A 17,360-nucleotide genomic window follows, 5' to 3' on the forward strand; every position below is an offset into this window, starting at 1 on the left:
TTTGTTGAAAGCATATCCCCCAGAACACTCCCAAGCCCAGGTTTTTCCAAAGAGACATATGGACCATGAAGCTGTAGCTAGGTTGTACTATCCTGCTTAAAGATAAGCACTGCAGAGCCTCTGTGGTGAATATGGCATGTTCAGAATTCCAGGTCTTCAGAACAGAAGGGTGGTTTGGGCTTGGCAGGCAGGTGGGTTTGAAGCTGGGTTGGATATACATATCTGCCCCAATACCTCACCGAGGCTTCTCCCCTTGGGTCTTCCCACAATATTCCATGTCCTGCTATTTGTCCTGAGACGAGGTGTTGAAGTAGGTGAAACTTTTGGGTCTCCTTACTCAAGCAAGGTTCTGATCATTAGGCTGTAAATAATTAAATAATTATGATGAGATTCAATCCACTTTAAAGTTGATCTACAGACAATTGCTTTAACTCCAAGCCTCTAGCACCATTTTAGATACCCTCAGATCTTTTGCTTGGCCTTCAGCTGCCAGGTTGGGGGAGACAGGTCCTATGCCATATAAGCCCCACGTGCATGTTTCAGATAATGTAGATACTGAAAACATCTATGAGTTCAAATGTAGACTGCTAGATAGAGACTAATGATTAAAGACTCAAAAGTGAAAATGAAAATCCAAAAATTACATGAATGGTTACATCATTTTTATTTTCAGAAGCAAATTTGCCCTCCTCTTGAATTCTTCTATTGTAATAATTTCCTTTTAATTTTAAGGAAAAATTTTACATAGGAGTAGTAAACTTTCTCATATAGATCTGTTTATTTTAGTTTCTGGATTCACAAAGGTGTTAGGAAATTAAGCCTAAGGTTTTTCTTTGTTTCCAAATTTCAAGAGGAAAAGGCTTTTAAACTCATGCCTTTCCTACTTTCCAATCTGGGTTGCAGAGCAGGTGCAGGTGAAAACCTTGCCAACATGGAGCTCTTCCTGTTCTTTACAAGACTTTCCAAATCCATCATTCATCCTGGCCATTTTAAACAATACACAGTTGTCTCCATTTCCAGTAGAGGACAGACCAGAAAAGCAATGCAGAAGAATGGTCAGACTAGATATACAACAGGAGAATACTTCTGTATATCTTCATGGTGCCCTATGAGCTGGATATGTTGTTATTGCCTCTGAACTGTGCTAACTGTACATCCCCATTATCAGGTACTGCTTTGCATCCCAGGGGGAACAACTTAAAACAAAACAGAGCTGCTGCACTGGAGGTCATAGTACTCCAGATTCCAGTTCAAGAAAAACTAATGTAACTTACAGGACATTTCCATTGCAGTCTTATGTGTGTTTTCTGAGCTGTGTTTGCACTTGGAGAAGATGTTTTTCATTGGTTAGCTGATATCTGTGAAAATTGCAATTTCATTAGCTTTACCAGGAATATTTTTTTTTTCATTCTCTGTCCCTGAATTTTAAATGTTAAAAAACATTTATGAAAATATGGAGGAGTTCCACTGAAGGTAAGGTTTGAAAAAGGGAATCACTGTAGAAAAGATATTGGAAGTTGGTGTGGTGATCACATTTCATTTTCTGAAACTGTTCTTTCTCATATCATCAAAGTACTCAAAACAGATGCATTTCTTGCTCCTATTAACCTTTAAACAAAACACATTTATCTCGGGAATAAAAGAAATATAATGTAACAAGAAGCCTTGCATTTATCTTATAAATAAAGATTATGAAGCCATAGAAAGAATGTGATAATTAAAAGTGTGATCGCAGTGCATGGAGAGGCGGGAGGTGATATTATTGCACTGTGTTTTCTTGAGAGAGTGTTTCTGTGTGTACAAGTCAGCTAATCTTATCTAACCACCTTTGTATGTATTGATTTACATGACCTCCATTATCCTACTATCTGTATCTGAGGCTTCTCCACGTACATATCTTCAAAGACACAGCTACATCAAAATGGATTTTTTAGTCATTTTCCAACTCCAACATTTCAGAAAAAAACCCACTCAGTTTAAACACTGTTTTTCACTTTGGGGGTTGGAGACAAAATAATGAAAAAAAAAAATTATTTTTCCATGAGCAAAACAGGCCCCTGTTCCTTACACTACTTCTTGTCAGCAGGTGCCATCAGCCCTGAAGAGGCTAAACCTCCATTTCTAGGTCTTTACTAATTCAGAAGGATGTGGACGTCATCTGAAAGATGGCAATGCCAGATTGTGCATGAACTATCGTACAGTTGCTTGGCATTTGCAAGATCACCAGAATGAACACCGTCGTGGAGGCTGTAACTCCTCCAGGCAAGACCCACACACTTCAGAAGAAGGCAGACCCCAGTTGTACTAGAAGCAGGACATTTACGCACATCTAATGTTCACTGAAAAGGCCCAGAGTTATAATCACAAGAGTGCTTGCACAACTGCCTGGGACAGTTGACACACCAGCTGACTGCCTGCTTCTCAACCCGAAAAGAAATTCTCCTTCCACCACGTGACACTTGCATCCGTAAAGTGGCAATTTCCTCTTTAATTGTTATTTCTCTCTTATTTCCCTGCTATTTTCTGTTGACCTTCTTGCAATGACGAAAAGCCTACAATGCTACAAGTAAGTCAAATAGCCCTGAAAATTTACTTCGCAAATATAGATGTATCTGCGCAGCCTACCGTATGCAAAGAAATACCAGTTGAGTACTTTTTATAGCAGATCTCTTCTCAGGAAAAACCTTAAGCCAAGTTAACATGAGTCCAGAGGGTCATTAAGATAACCTCAGTAAATAAAGCATTTTTTGCACCCATGGCAAAATAGCTGGTGCTTTTGTAATGAACCTTCTGACTTGCTATTAAACATTGCATAAACACTGTCTGCAAATTCCAGCTGGCAGAGGGCTCCCACCTCCTGGCGACAGTAATAGGAAGTTAAAATTGACTGAGAGCCAAGAGAGCCTTAGGTTGATATTGCTTCAAGCCTCCACATCTGCTTTCTCCCCGTAGGCAGCACGGGAGTTGAGTGGTACTCTTGGTTCAGGTCCAGCATCCTCAGGGTGCCACCCAGACACATCAGGGCTCATTGGCCAAGTGCTGGTGCAATGGACATCGTTGTTTGTTAAGGAATCATGACAGGGTGCGCAGAGGAACCTTCCCTCATGAAGCGGGATGATGGTCATCCTTTTTGTGTGTGCTTATTGCTTGTCCTGACTTTTCTATTGACTATGAAAAATAGGTGCTCTCTATTTAAACGTCAACCCTGAACTCCACCTAAAAGTGCAATAGGAGGAAAACTTCAAATACTACATAATTCATTCTCTTTACTGCAGATGCCCTTTTATCACACCACCATATAATTTCTGATTTGTGTCAAAAATATTTTTTGGCAATTAAAAGGGATCATCCCAGTTATGAAGAATTCATATCATTTTGGGACTAATATACAAAGCATGACCAGAAAAGAAGGGGTTGTAGAGAGGCACAAGATCACACATGCCTCTGTGCGAATCTGTTGCAAGGACATCAGTATATCTAGACTGTGGGCACAGCCTGCTCCAGTACTGAGTCTGTAGACCTGTCATCTGCACTTCACATGGCAGATGGCTCCTCACACTCTTCCATTAACTGGCAATACTTCTAGGAGTAGACAGAAAAGATAAATCCACTTCCATGAAAATTTCATGTTCTTCTTATCAACACTTTTCTGCAGGCAAGAAGACAGAAACAGCAAAGCTCATATTAGTGCTTCAGTGGGTTCCCCACACTGGTTATACATTGAGGGTTTCCAATCAAAAAGTCAACAGTCTTGTCTGAACTGACCCTGCTCTTTCTTCCAGGACGTTTATTTGCCTAGGCAGCCTGAATTTCTGCCTTTCATGTGACAGGATCCTACATTGCATGACCATCTCAGGCTCTTTGCTGTGGTATCTCTGTTTATCAGATGGTTATTTTCTGTCTTCAAATCAAACCACCACTGGATGTAGTTACCTGGAAATTATTGTCCCTCTTGATAAATACAGGATCTCCACAGCTTCTGTAAAAATGGTCTAATTGGGCTGAATGAGATAGAATTTAGAAGTAGACATCTGGCCCTATTGAATGCAATGCCAGACTTTACCTGGACTTGATAAAGACAAGGATTGTAATCTTTATATATTCCGTTATCCTAAAATACTGGGCTGCCTTAAACCCAGATTGTCCTTTGTATCAGATGTGTATACATCTGTGCACCTGCTCACACACCAACAAAGCACTACCATTTCCTGCAATTCTCACTTTTCTATGGTCTTGCAGAAATTCTCTGTTGTATGACAATAGTTTTCTCCTGTCAGGTATCCCTGCTTTGCTCAAAAAATATTTTCATTTTTTTTAAAATTGATGATTTTGGTTTTCTGAAACCAGATCTGCCAGCCCTGCATGAGTGATTCAGATACACATACTATCTTTCAAATGGCAGCGCACATACAAATGACATTCTTATATTTAATTCAGTATGAAACTCAGAAAGCTAAAATAATAATGGAATATTTGAATATTAATGAAATTAAATGTCTCAATCCACCCTTTTGCCCTCCTTTTAAAAATGTTGTAATTTTTTAGTCCAGGACCTGCTGATCTTTTGTGCGCTAAAAGGATATGTGCCTCCTACTGTGCTCCAGCCATAGATTTAGCAAGGGAAGGTGCCTTCCATTAGTACCATCCTGTCAGGTACCCACTGCAAGTCAAGTTACCCTGGAACTAGCTCATGCCTGTGTCAGCATCACCTCCTCACAGACCTGCAGGCATCCAGCCCTGTATCGCTCTGTCCCTTCCAAAGGTCTATGTACATAAATTATTTATCTTTCCTGCTCACCTGGGCCGTTGTTAGTTAACCCATTAGATCACATTGTTAGTGATGCCAAAGGATGCAGGGAAGAAAACTAGCAAGCAAATCAGTTGGGTACTATATGAAGCTTTGAAACTACATGAAGCCAGAACTCATAATGTCTGAATTTTTAGCATCTTGACAGCTGCTGTGCAGAGGCTCCCTGGCAGCTTTTCGGCCAGCAATATGCCACTGCTATGCCTCTCGTCCACATTGCCTAAATCAAAGGAGATCTGAGTGACAGTGTTGACATAAGTCAAGCCAGCAGCTTAGAGGACAGGCGAACCCTGGAGGAAGTAACAATCTCTTGGGTATTAACCAACCTACTTTTTTACTTGAATATGTGTAGAATGCACTTTTTCCTCTCTTGCTTACACTTCCTGGGCATATGCTGTCTCCATTAAACCTTTACAGCAATGGGGCCAACTGCTTAGCTTTCATATAGGACTAAGGACACCCTTGCTGTCAATACCAGTAGAAAGAGGTAGAAAATACAATGAACAGGCCCATGTTTCCTCCCCAGTCGCTCCAGAGCATTTCTGTAGGCTTGATTCTCTAAGGTCCGTCCCCTGAAGCTCGTGGTTCATTTTCTCAAGTAGAGAAACCAACCTAACATTGTTTCTCCAACAGGCTAGCCCCTCAAACCTTCTTTCCCTTTCCCCCATGGCTTGTCCCTCTTTTTCTCTCTTTTGCTCTGTTTCCCAGAGAAATTCAGGAATTAATCTGCACGGCTTTACCTGAACTCTTTGTTCAGCCTTTTTTTGTCATCCACCTTTCTGCTCTCCTTCCTTTGCCAGACAGGACCGACAAAACTGGTTCTCACTCAGGATTTCGTTAATCTCCTTGTCAAAAGGAAACAGGACTCCTTTTATTCTGGATCTGACTCCTGTGAAGTGCTGCAATCATGGCCCCTTCCAATTCAGTAGATAAACACAAGCTTAAGGCTAAATCTTAATAGTCCCCATTAAGCATTTAACGATCGACTCATTTCAGGTCTGTGAGGTACCTTACTAGCAGTGCTGTGTATATGTTTGCACAGAGAGATCCATTAGAGATACCCACTAGAGATACATAGCAAACTCACCAGAAATCAGCACCTGTAGACACACATCCCCTTCACAGTCACATCCTGCTTCCAGTCACACCCATTCAAATTCAAAAAGGGAAACTGTGATGCAAAACTGGAATGACAATGGATTCACAAGCTCACAGTGCCACTGGATAATTCAGGTTGGAAGGGACTACAGGAGGTCAGTGTCAGCCATGAGGTCAGACCAGACTGCTCAGGGCTTTATCCAATCTGATTTTGAATCCAGATGGAGCCAAATACAGTTTTGGACATACAGAGGTGTAACAGAAAGTACAATACCTCTCCGGGTCAAAGTTAAATGCCAAAATAATATATTAAGCCTCCCACTGTTCTATTTTCCAGTGGAGATCTGATTTTGGTACACTTCTCGCTCTTTAGATGAGCTTGCATGGTGTGATGCTTATTGCTCTACTTTGCCATGAGCAGAAGGCACTGCTGTGACAGATGCAGTCTCCACGACGGTGACAAATTGCTCACAAGGAAAATTATCAATAGAAGACCACCACTGCATTACCAATTTGCTTTTCTCTGGAGATATACTGGTAAATAGACATGCTGTAACATGGAAAGCTAAGAAATACTGACTAAATAACAAAGTCTAGTGATTCTTAAAATATAAAAGAGAAGCGGGTGTATTGGACCAGATGCCCTGTGAAACAAGAGTCCTCCTATTTTAAACTATCTCCTGCAAGGTGCTGGAAAAGGTGGTCCAGAGTAGCAGTTTATACAATACCAGGAATCAACAGAAATACTACAAGTTATGAATATCCTCTGGAATCAACTGCCTCGATTAGCAAAGCACGGTGACCACCAGCAATAAAAACATTCAGAGCTGCTCTTCCCATGTTACCGTGTTGGTAGCACCTCAACACACAAGCTGTTAGTTAAAAGCATGTGCAACTGGCAGGATTCAGCTACAAATTCAGATGTAAATTTAGGTGTCTGATTATCAGTGTCTATATGTGCCCTTGTGATTTATCCAGTTGTTTGCATCTTGAGTGTTGTTTGAGATGCTTTATGAGAGTAGATGTCCAATGGGTAGCCCAGAAGAGCGTTGGTTTCCCATTCAGCCTTTCAACATCAAGAAGGTATCTCAAATATTCTAAGATGCCTGAAGCTGGACTAGACACCCGTGCCTAGGCAAATAAGTAGCAGCTTAGTCTACATTGTCATTATTTAGTGAGGATCTCCTGAAAACAGTCAGTGGAGCCTAGACTTAAACAGACACGTTTGTTCAGCATTAATTGAACCCTGCCCTTAGTGTCATTTCAGACACCATGGAGCATTGGAGATACCTGCACAGGGTTAACAGATGTGACATGTAGGAGATTTGTTGCCTTCTGGACCAGCAGCTGCAGATCAGAAAGGGTACCCTGGGGCACTGCCTGCCTTCGGCCAACCAGATAGAGCCCTCGTTGTATTTTATATCATAGGCAACCGGCCTTTGATAGTTGTGCTGCTCAGGGAACAACCTCTCAGTCAAGTCGTTGTCCTCCTAGTAGGCTCCTGTGCAAAAGCCTTATCAGCTTTGGCATATACAGGACTTCCATGTGTCCTCCCACAGCCTTCAGTGATAGCATCTTCATCGCTGCTCCCAGGCATTCTCCTGGCATGTAGGGTTTAGCCATGTCCCCAGGAAGTGTGGTCACTTCTCTTAAATACGTATCTATACTTGGACACTCTTGATTGAGAGACAACGTAGATATCTGACAGCTTCTGCCAAATTTTATGTAAGCTTTAAACTGGTGTGAAAACAATGAGACTTACTCTACACCCAGAAGGAGTATTTGCAAAGCATTTGGAGTTATTTACTGATAGAACTGATGAAAATGACTTTTAGCAAGCCCTTCCGACTTCTGCTAAAACACCTATGTGTTGGAGTTAAAATCTGCAAGACTTTATCCAGCCTCTGCATGTTTAGCTCTACCATGAGTAGAAGACAGACAGACAGATTTGTCGATATGTACCTTGAGCATAAAGGAGACACACAGTAGAAAGGAGACAGACTTGTTCCTGTATTGGACATTAAACCACTTCTTTATAAAGTTTTTCTTTAATTCAGACAGCTCCTTGCAGGTTTCTCTGCTTCTTAATTTCACATATTTAATTTCACTCTTTTAGGCCATCTTAGGGAAAGGAGAGGCTTGAGGACTTATACCAAAACAGACAGATTGTGTTAGAGGTGTTCAAGGATTCTGCTGTGGATATCCCAGAAAATGGCTATATAGAAGGAATAATTCTTCAGTCAGAAGCAGTACAATCAGAATATCCATTACAGTTCAACTATTAAACTTACAACCATTCCTAGTCTTTTGGATTTGCCATGCACAGCTTTCCCCAAGCAGAGAAGTAACGAGCAGTCAGTACCTTCTATTTTAGGCTTATGCAGGAACCTCTTCTATGATTTCTGATCTCACCCAAGTTATTAAATTCCACCAGAGTGCTCCTGCAGTACACAAAAGTTGATCTGAATGTAGAGGTTCGTGAGGTCTGACTATAAGTCAGATTTGGCTAAAAGTTGAAAAGGTGTATGAATCACTCTGAAAAACGAGCAGGGAAGAAACTGGGCATTCATGCTTTTCAGCAAAGTTATTGATGGTATATTCGTCTCCAGGACATTACCCTGTGCTGGAAAGCCACAGCTATGTAATTTCTTAGCTAAAGTGGTAGCCACAAGCCTGCTATAACCCTTTCTCCGATACTCTGGGAGAGTATAACCATGAATCATGGTGGCAAACTGGTCCGTCAGGCTCCAGGAGAGGGGATACCCATTGTCATCCAAGACACAGACACTGGGGAAGCAGCAAATGAGGTTAGCAAGGTACTTCTGGCTCCTTGGGTTGCCCCCCCGTGACCAGGTTTTGCTGAGCAGGCTGGCATGGGAGATGTCCAGGTAAGTCAGTGTTAATTTAGGGTCCATCCTAAGAGACAATACAGAAAGTGTATTAGGCAGAAAGCTGTACCTCCTAATCTCCAAGCAACTGCACTAGATTTAAAGCTGTCTTCTCCAGACAAACAGATTTCCAAGTTTATATCATAAAGCAGAATCAAAGAGAGCTGAGTTCATTAGGCTGGAGGTTTGGGAATAATTATAGAGGGAAGTGCCTCTTCAATTTAGGTCTTTGTTTATATAAAATCCTGAGTCCACACAACACACTCCAGAGGTGCCTTATTCCTTACAGGAAGAGTGGAGAACATGTTAAGGAAGGCAAGGAGCCCCAGTGACACATTAGGTGGCACAGGAGCGTGGAAAGGATTTGATTTCTAGCCTCTCATCCTCCAAGGCTGATAGCTTCTCTCTGGATTTTGAATCCACTGCTGAGAAATTTATTCCAGGAAAAATGGAGCCTCTGGTTCCCCTACTCTTCTGCTCTGATGTCAGACCGATACCTAACCAGCAGATGGACGTTAGAAAACTTACAAGGCTTCGAGCAGTCGTGTAAAGCCTCCTTGTGAAAAACAAACTTCGCAGGAGTCCCGGGTCCAAATATCAAATCTAAGGAGCTTTGACAGAGGAAGGTCAAAGGAGATGGAAACCAGACCTGTGGATTCCATGTATAGACAAAGAGAGGAGGGGATGGGGACTATTCTGGAATATAAAACTGCAAAAGTGATAGATGGATTAAAGAAAAATCTTGGGGGATTTTTAAGTATTTAAGGGAATAGTTCCTCCCTACCAAGTAATTCCTCAGTCAGGTTTTTGACCCAGTCATAGAAAGACTAGCAGTCTTCCTGATATTTTTTATGAAAATATATTTTCAGGAAATATATTGCTATAGTAAGGACATCAAAAAATGACATGGCATGCTTAGACGTACTGAAGTCTGACATCTGGCAGCGTGTCCGGGTCCGAATGGATAACCATCTGGAAACAGGATATTTTCACATCTACCTTCTTAGATAAAGCCACCGTTCTGGATATTTCACGTATTCCATCCTGGAGCCCTATGTATACAAAGATAAATACTGAGGAACTTTAAAAAGAAAGCTGCTTTTTTTTTTTTTTTTTTTTTAGATAAAGTCCAGTAGTACACTTTTAATGGAACTAGCCAGGTATTTAAAATCTCCAAAATTAACTAGGTTGCCTCCACACTTTGGCTATAGCTTTATATACACGAAGGTCAGAAGACATCACACTTTTCATCTAATCCAATCACTAGAATAATGATTCTCTCCAAGTGACTTCCCTATCTAACTCCTACCCTCAGTTTGATCCACAGTAAATTACCCAGACGTAATGCAAGGATTTCAATCATGGAGAAATCACCTATTCCATAAGCAAGTTCTTCTACTGATTGGTAACCTTCACCATTAGAAATGTGTATATTGTTTCCCATTTAGGTCTTGTCTAGGTTGAGCTTCCAAATGCTGTTACCACATTAACTACTGCTCAGCTCAGTCTGTATGTTGTCCACAGAATTCTATGGCCAGTAGCAAAAATAAACATAAATATACATGCCTTCCTGCCAAGGAAATAGCTCCATCTAATTGAAAGCTGAACTTGAAATGGTAACAGTGAATATGATACAGATTAAATCCAAAAGCTAGAAAAGCTATATCCTAGATCTTGTGTTTTACTAAGTACAAGAAATCTTTCTATAGAGCAGAATGGCAGGGTCTGCACTCCATGAAGCCTTTTTAAACTAACTGCTTTATCTAGTCTGTTTCCTCTAAACCAAGTAAGGCTGCACTGCACCTTGTATCTGAAAAATTTGTCCCCAGTTGATGGCATTTGTGTTTTCCAGTAGCTCCTGGTAAGCTTGTAGCTCCTTGTAGAAAACTGCATGAGCATTGGTATAATGGTCAAGGTCATCCATCTCATTCTGGGGAGAAAAAATCTGCAAGAATCAAATATTCTCCCCCTTCCCACACACACATCTTTCACATTGGAATCAAAACTCAGTGAAAGCCAACCCCAGAGATTTAACAAATGTTAAAAGCTTCAAGGTGGCTTCTTTTAGGACATTTTCAGTAGCGACTCTCAAGCAAGACACCAGAAATATCTGTTGCTCTCTCTAGTGTCATACTAGCAGAAAGCAGCAATGGTAGTAAATGCTCACGTACCTAAGGCACAGTAACCCAAACCTGGCGGCAGTTTCTTGAGATTCTTGCCTAATTCAAAGCTCACGTCTACTACTGTTTGTCCCAAAACCAATGCTGTGTTATTTGGTTGCCAAGGTCAACACATGTAGAACACACCTCTTCTGGTAAACAAAATAGTATCAGTGCTTGCTCTCTGCCCTTGAGCTGAAGTAGCAGAGTCTGGCCTCGTCAATACTATTAAACTCTCATAGTCTTCAAAACAGGTTGGAAACATCCAAACTGCCAAGTAGGGATTGTCCATGTCCTGTGCTGACTCCTGCATTGCTGGCCTAGGAGAGCTGGTTGTCCCAGAGAGCATGCCAAGGATTTAACTGCACAGGCAGTACTTAGGTGAATAGTACACCACCAAGAGCTTGTCTCCTAGTCCGGAGGCACAAATCCATGCAAGTCAGATTGCTTTATCATGGTGGACAGAAAGACTGAGGCAATGCCCTCTCCCAGCATCTCATTAGCACTGCATGTTATGGAATAAGACTGCAGAAGGACCCTTCTTTCACCTTATAGCTGCATTTGCCCCATCACTAAAGCTCTTTTTTTCTGTCTGCACAAAAACTAGAAAGACCAAGGAATCCTGGGAAAGTTCGGTTATGCAGCATGAGTGCAGGTAAAATGTGTCTGCATAAACTATGCGAGTTATTCTTCAGTCGGTACAATCAATTAGAGCATGTACTTCATAGGCAAGCTTCGTTAGGCTGTAATTGCGAGGCAGAACGTTTCTGGAAAGAGCAGCACTCTCTCTAGTGGGCTTTGTGCTGGCACCCACCAGGATGTCCTATTGCACTTTATGGTTCCACATGCTCCCGTTACATGGTTCCCAGATAAAGCTAGACCCATCCACAAAGCTCTCAGATAGCTGAGAGCAACACCCCAGTGATGTTGGATCCACCTCTGAGAAAGAAAGATAAAACCCCATGTCAATCTACCTCCCTCTGCGGCCGGGTGATAACAGCTTTGAAGTCTGGCCATGAGTCCACCACCACTTCCTTCCTGAAGGGGTTCCCTCGGTTGATGTTCATCACAGCTCCATAAACCTGCAGGACGAACAGCCAAGAGAAGAAAGACAGTTTGAGACTTGAGACACCCTAACGTGGCACCTGTGTTATGAACTGGAGACTGAACCGGTGACACGGAGCTGAAAACACACATTTAAATTTTCACGCACACACGTATTTCTCACATAGGTCGATACCTACACACTCACCAGTAAGGCATATTATCATGAAGATAAGCCATTGTCTAATTATGCCAACCCTAATTATTTTGGAGACGAGGTGAACTGGTTTGCTTCTTTCTTAAGTACATGGATTTGAGTTAGTAGGCAGGGCCAAATGGATATCTCAGATGTAGTCATCTAAGCAGCAAATATCAGTCAGTCCAGAAGCGGCACAACCGTTTCCCCACAGCTTTGATTCCCCAACAAACGTCCTGATTCACTGATGGAAATTCCACAGAAAACAAATCAGAGCTGTGTTACCTTGAGGGACTCGGGGAAACTCCACCTTAGCATTTTCTCCAGCATCTGCAACTTCATGGAGCATTTGAGTACCAGCATCTTCCTTGCTAGGAACACACAGAAGGTATAAAGAGACATTCGGAAAAGCAATAGTGTGGAGGAACTGAGTAGCATAATTGCTAGTTTCACACTGCAATAAGTGCCCTGCTTCAGCATTTTCCTATGAAAAGTGTTTCAGAATATTTTTTTTTCCAATGTTCAGAGAACAGCAAGATGGGATGGTGTTTGGCAGACCATGCTGGAGTCAGAAAATCCTGGGCTTAATTTGTTATTCTATACCAGGTTGCTTGTGTAACATCAGGCAGGTCACCTACAGATAGGTTCAAAAAGAAAGCTTTCTCATGTCTGCCCCAGAAAATCATGTTAGTTTTTGCTGGTAAAAACTGTAAAAATGAATTCTTACCGCCAAATTCTTTAAGCCTAGATATGACTGACCTCTTCTACTGGTTACTAATAAGTAATTTGTGCTACGTTAATTCAGCTTCTAACTTTTTAAGCTACATTTCACAGAATCACAGAATGGTTTGGGTTGGAAGGGACCTCAAAGCCCATCTAGTTCCAACCCCCTGCCATGGGCAGGGATACCCTCCACTAGACCAGGTTGCCCAAAGCTCCATCCAACCTGGCCTTGAACACTGCCAGGGATGGGGCACCCACAGCTTCTCTGAGCAACAACAGGTTGCCTCACTATTCTTATCATAAAAAATTTCTACCTTATATCTAATCTAAATCTATCTAATCTAATCTTCCCCTCCTTCATCTTAAGGCCATTACCCCTTGTCCTATCACTCCCTGCCCTTGTAAACAGTCCCTCTCCAGCTTTCCTGTAGCCCTTTCAGGTACTAGAAGGTGCTCTAAGGTCTCCCCAGAGCCTTCTCTTCTCCAGGCTGAACAACCCCAATTTGGGACAGTTCATCCCCCAGGGTAACTTCCTTAACAGAGGAGTTATCACAAGAATGACAGCCAGAAATATTATTAGTGAAACAGCTGCCTTGCCTGGGTAATATTTTTTTTTTCTTTTCAGGTTGCTGTAAATCCAGAGTAGCCCATCCAAAACAACATAGTTACGGTCTGTCAAAAAAACCCCCCAACAAATGAAAAACCTAAAACCAAAACAAACCAAAAAGAAACCCTGAGAAGCAATAAAAATGTATCTTCAATTAAAAAGTCCAAGGAAAGAATTCAAATCCTAAGGTTTCTCAGAAGTACCACATCCTTCATCCTCTCTTTTATCTCTTAAATATGCACCAATTAATCGTAAAAGCATTTCTCTTTGCTGCAGTTCACTATAAAGCTTAACATAAGTTACAAATCATTGCAGCTATCAAGTATCTACCTTATTACTAATGAACATCTTACAAGCAGCCACCTCTCAGGATCACAGATGGAGCAATAAATCCTGTACAGGGGGCTAGGTGGTCATCCATCCTCAGCTCCCATGTTCGCTTATTAGACGTTATATGCCTACTACAAATTTACTGATCCAACAGACAGACCACAAGTAAGACAACAATCAGGTGTCACTCAGTCTGATTTTTAAGGGAAATGAATAACACCCACATACTACAAATGTTGAAGGGTCGGTCTTAGCACTGATGACTTATCTTGTCAGCACTATACATTAACCTTAGAATTGATCTCCTACTGCAAGTTAGTCAAGGAGTCTTTCCACGATCACTGCTACAGCTGATCTGTGACCCATAGAAAAAGGCTTCTACTCACTTATTCTTAACACAATGCGCCAATCTGGCCATTTTCTTATTTTCTTTAATTCTACAGATTGCACAGCATGTATTTTTTTCTAAGGGCTTTTGTATCTCGTAACTTGAATCTTCCTTCCAGGCTATGTTTAGGTTTCAAACAGTTCAGTTTCCAAGTGACAAGGCTCTGTTTAACAGAGAAATTACACAACGGTCAGCACTAATGGCCTCCTCCTGTTGTCCCCAGCGGGCAGATTAAGGGTTGAATAAACCATTGCATTAATTGACACACTTACACAGTCAATCTGCTTCCCCAGGTCAGGGTAGAGATATGTGAACACAGCAAGATAGTGAAGCTCAGGCTGCCCCATTAAGACACCTGCGACTTAGAGAAGAAAATATCTTCCAGCATCCATATGATCCACCATCAGTCTCAAGCCCTCCTCTTGTTCCTTGTCTTGCTTCACCAAACATAAAAATTCTAAAAAACTAGCCCATTCTATGATCACATGTGCATATTTACTTTTCTTGAAGCTTATACTCCATTTTCAAGGGGAAAATTGCCTCTGTATCACAGCCCATCAGTATACATGCAACTATACGTAAAGGCAGCGTTGGTATGCGTTTAAATATACAGCTACTTCTACTTAAGGAGAGTTTTTACACCTGGAAGTACTTTCAGATTTAAAACAAATATTGCACTGAGAGACTACCTGATCGCTTACCTGCTTTCAGTCTTGTAGCTCGTCCTTCCAAAGTGCAATGATAAACTTGAAGTTAGAAAACAATAAAACACACCTACTTTGTGGCTGCTTCTGCATGGGGAATGATGAAAGCCCTTGTCCAGAATCCTAAAACTGTAATTTTATTGATCCAAGTTGTTCTAAACTGGTGTGCTGTTCCTGAAAGCTTTTTTTTTTTTTTTTGGTGGGGAGAGTTTGGAAATAAAAGACGGAGCCAGCCACACCTTCAGAGGAGGAGGGTGTAAGCATCGTTAACAGTCAAAAGGCTTGTTCAATAGTATAGGCTCTAGCAGGAACCTTTAATTTTTTCATTAAGACATTTAATCTCTTTGCATTCATACCAGTGAATGATCTGCTTTGCACATAATTATCCTTTTTTTCCTCAGTGGCAGTGAAATTTAAGTAGTCAAGTCTCATTCTCAGTGCCAAGCTGCGTACCATGAGGGAATTTAGAGCCTGAGATAAACTGAGATGTGTTCTGCCAAAGAGAAAATCAGCCCAGCTAAGCAGACCCAAACATCATTTTGGGGTGGCAGCCCTGTTCAAACTTTGCCTAATTTTTCGGTTGTCCCCGTCAGTCCAGTTTGATGATGCCAACCCATATCGCCCTTTTGATTTGGACTTGATAACCTATAGCACAAGGCAGAACAGTCAATACAGAAGGAACATCAAAGCGTTACAGGAGACCACATGCAGAAAGATGCTTTATTTGAACGTGAGGAAGAGTTGATACGGGATACAGATTGATATTCCTGCTGTATCTTAAGAAAACTGTGGCTTGTAGCTTACCTACTTGAAGCCAAGTTTTGTGAAATTGAAGTTTCAGGTGCTCTCAGGTCAAATCACACAAGTTCACAGCTCCACGCACACTGATCAACAGTGAACCTTCTCCTAGAAGAGTCCTCTCATCAGAAACCACAATCCCATCATTCCACAACTCTGCCCAAGGGCATCCGCCATCAACTTATTGTTGAGCTACAACCACCTCCTAAAAGTCTAGATTTACATTCCCGTTTTATGTTGTCCTGTTTATGCACGCACATCAACACCAAAGTAACAACATCCGCAGCCAGCCTACCGTAAATCACCCAACATCAGCAGAAAAAACCATTAATCATGGCTTGCTTCAGTAAGAATCTAGCCCTGCAATGCAACACCTCCATCACTAGTGATGGCTTTGCACTGCGTTTACAAGGCCTCAGGACTGAGGCTCATCAGGTGAATGTTTTACTTAGCCATCTAATTCAGCATTTTCCCATGTTGACCAGGTGACTATGAATAATTATTTTAGTTATCTTTGGTACAACCACAGTTTGAAACAGACAGCAGCAACAGTTATTCCATGTCAAATGAGTTATTTATGATTAGTATAGAGTATGACAGGCAGAGTATCACAGCAGAGGCCTTGAGAAATGGAGATATGGGATGCAGCACAGAGAAGTACAGGTGTGGGGTGGTAAGCGATGGGACATGGGAGACCGAGGAGGATGGTAAGAGATGAGGCTTGGAAGGGGAGACCCTTCAGCTACAAAGAACTCGCCAACAAAGAGACCTGGAGCTGAACAAAACCAGTTTTACGAGTATCAAAGAAATAGCATTTAACATTAATAAAAAGCATGATACCCTACCCCCAAGGAGTGCTTCCTCTTTTTTGAGCAGAACACACTGCAATCTAAACAACTGGATTTGCAAGGCAGGGAAGAGATCACAAATCTCAATGCCGGGAGTTGACCACATCAGAAGAATTGCAAAACAACTTGTGATTACAGCCTTTCTTGGGGAAAAATAGGAAGTGCCGCAAATCGCATTTAATCCATAATCTGGATTAAATTACTTTTAGTAGTTGTTATGTCAGTAAGTGCTCCCCTCGTTGAGTGATCAAAAATTTGAGAAATATTTCTAAATATTTATCTACTTTTTCATGTGATTTGGTATAAAGCAAGCACATACTCAGTCTGGTTTTCCTGATCCTACATGTAGCAACTACAGAGAGGCTTTTAATCTTGTATAAGAGAATACAGATAATGAGCTCATGTCTCATTAAGAGTACCAGCAGCTTGTAAACAAAAGAACAAGTGTTTCTATGGTAAGTCGATGTAAAGACTACTGCTGTCTTCTAGCAGATAATTTGACTGGAGAGAGCACTTTATAACAACTGAATCTCTTACGGGAGAAGATCTATCATGGAAAAAAATAGATGAGATATCAAAGTGCATGGGAAAATAGACTTTTGACTTAATTTTCTTCCTCTGAAGATGAGGAATATCTGACAATGAAATATAAGGTGAGCACACAATTCTGAGACTAGAACTTTGCTCTATAATGTTACCTGCTTTCCCCAACCACCTGGATTTTTAAAAAAAAGACACCAACTGTGAATATAAGTAGTGAATATGAAAAT

General features: G+C 41.4%; 1 protein-coding gene across 3 annotated transcripts; it reads right to left on the bottom strand.

The window, feature by feature from the left end:
* Positions 1–7,971: 7,971 nt before the first annotated feature.
* Positions 7,972–17,283, bottom strand: GLYATL3 (glycine-N-acyltransferase like 3). 3 transcript variants are annotated; one of them, XM_054820393.1, is made up of 6 exons: positions 15,019–17,283; positions 12,478–12,563; positions 11,927–12,034; positions 10,597–10,723; positions 9,719–9,845; positions 7,972–8,821 (listed from the first exon to the last, which is right to left on the bottom strand). In XM_054820393.1, the coding sequence occupies exons 1-6, from the start codon at positions 15,035–15,037 to the stop codon at positions 8,395–8,397; spliced, it is 894 nt and encodes a 297-aa protein (XP_054676368.1). In that variant the 5' UTR covers positions 15,038–17,283; the 3' UTR covers positions 7,972–8,394. The 3 variants fall into 3 exon arrangements, with proteins under 3 accessions (XP_054676368.1, XP_054676367.1, XP_054676369.1); XM_054820392.1 differs by having other exon boundaries at positions 10,597–10,738; XM_054820394.1 differs by having other exon boundaries at positions 10,597–10,738; positions 14,942–17,283.
* Between the last annotated feature and the right edge of the window lie 77 nt (positions 17,284–17,360).

The sequence above is a fragment of the Grus americana genome, chromosome 3, assembly GCF_028858705.1.
Source record: "Grus americana isolate bGruAme1 chromosome 3, bGruAme1.mat, whole genome shotgun sequence".
In the NCBI taxonomy this organism is placed as follows: domain Eukaryota; kingdom Metazoa; phylum Chordata; class Aves; order Gruiformes; family Gruidae; genus Grus; species Grus americana.

Bases quoted from the DNA above. Each gene is read 5' to 3' on its own strand.
- GLYATL3 (XM_054820392.1), bottom strand. The intron at 10,739-11,926 runs GTAGATTGACAT...TGATTCTTGCAG, and splicing joins TCACCCGGCCGCAGAGGGAG to ATTTTTTCTCCCCAGAATGA. The intron at 9,846-10,596 runs GTGCAGTGCAGC...TTGTATACATAG, and splicing joins ACAAATTTTTCAGATACAAG to GGCTCCAGGATGGAATACGT.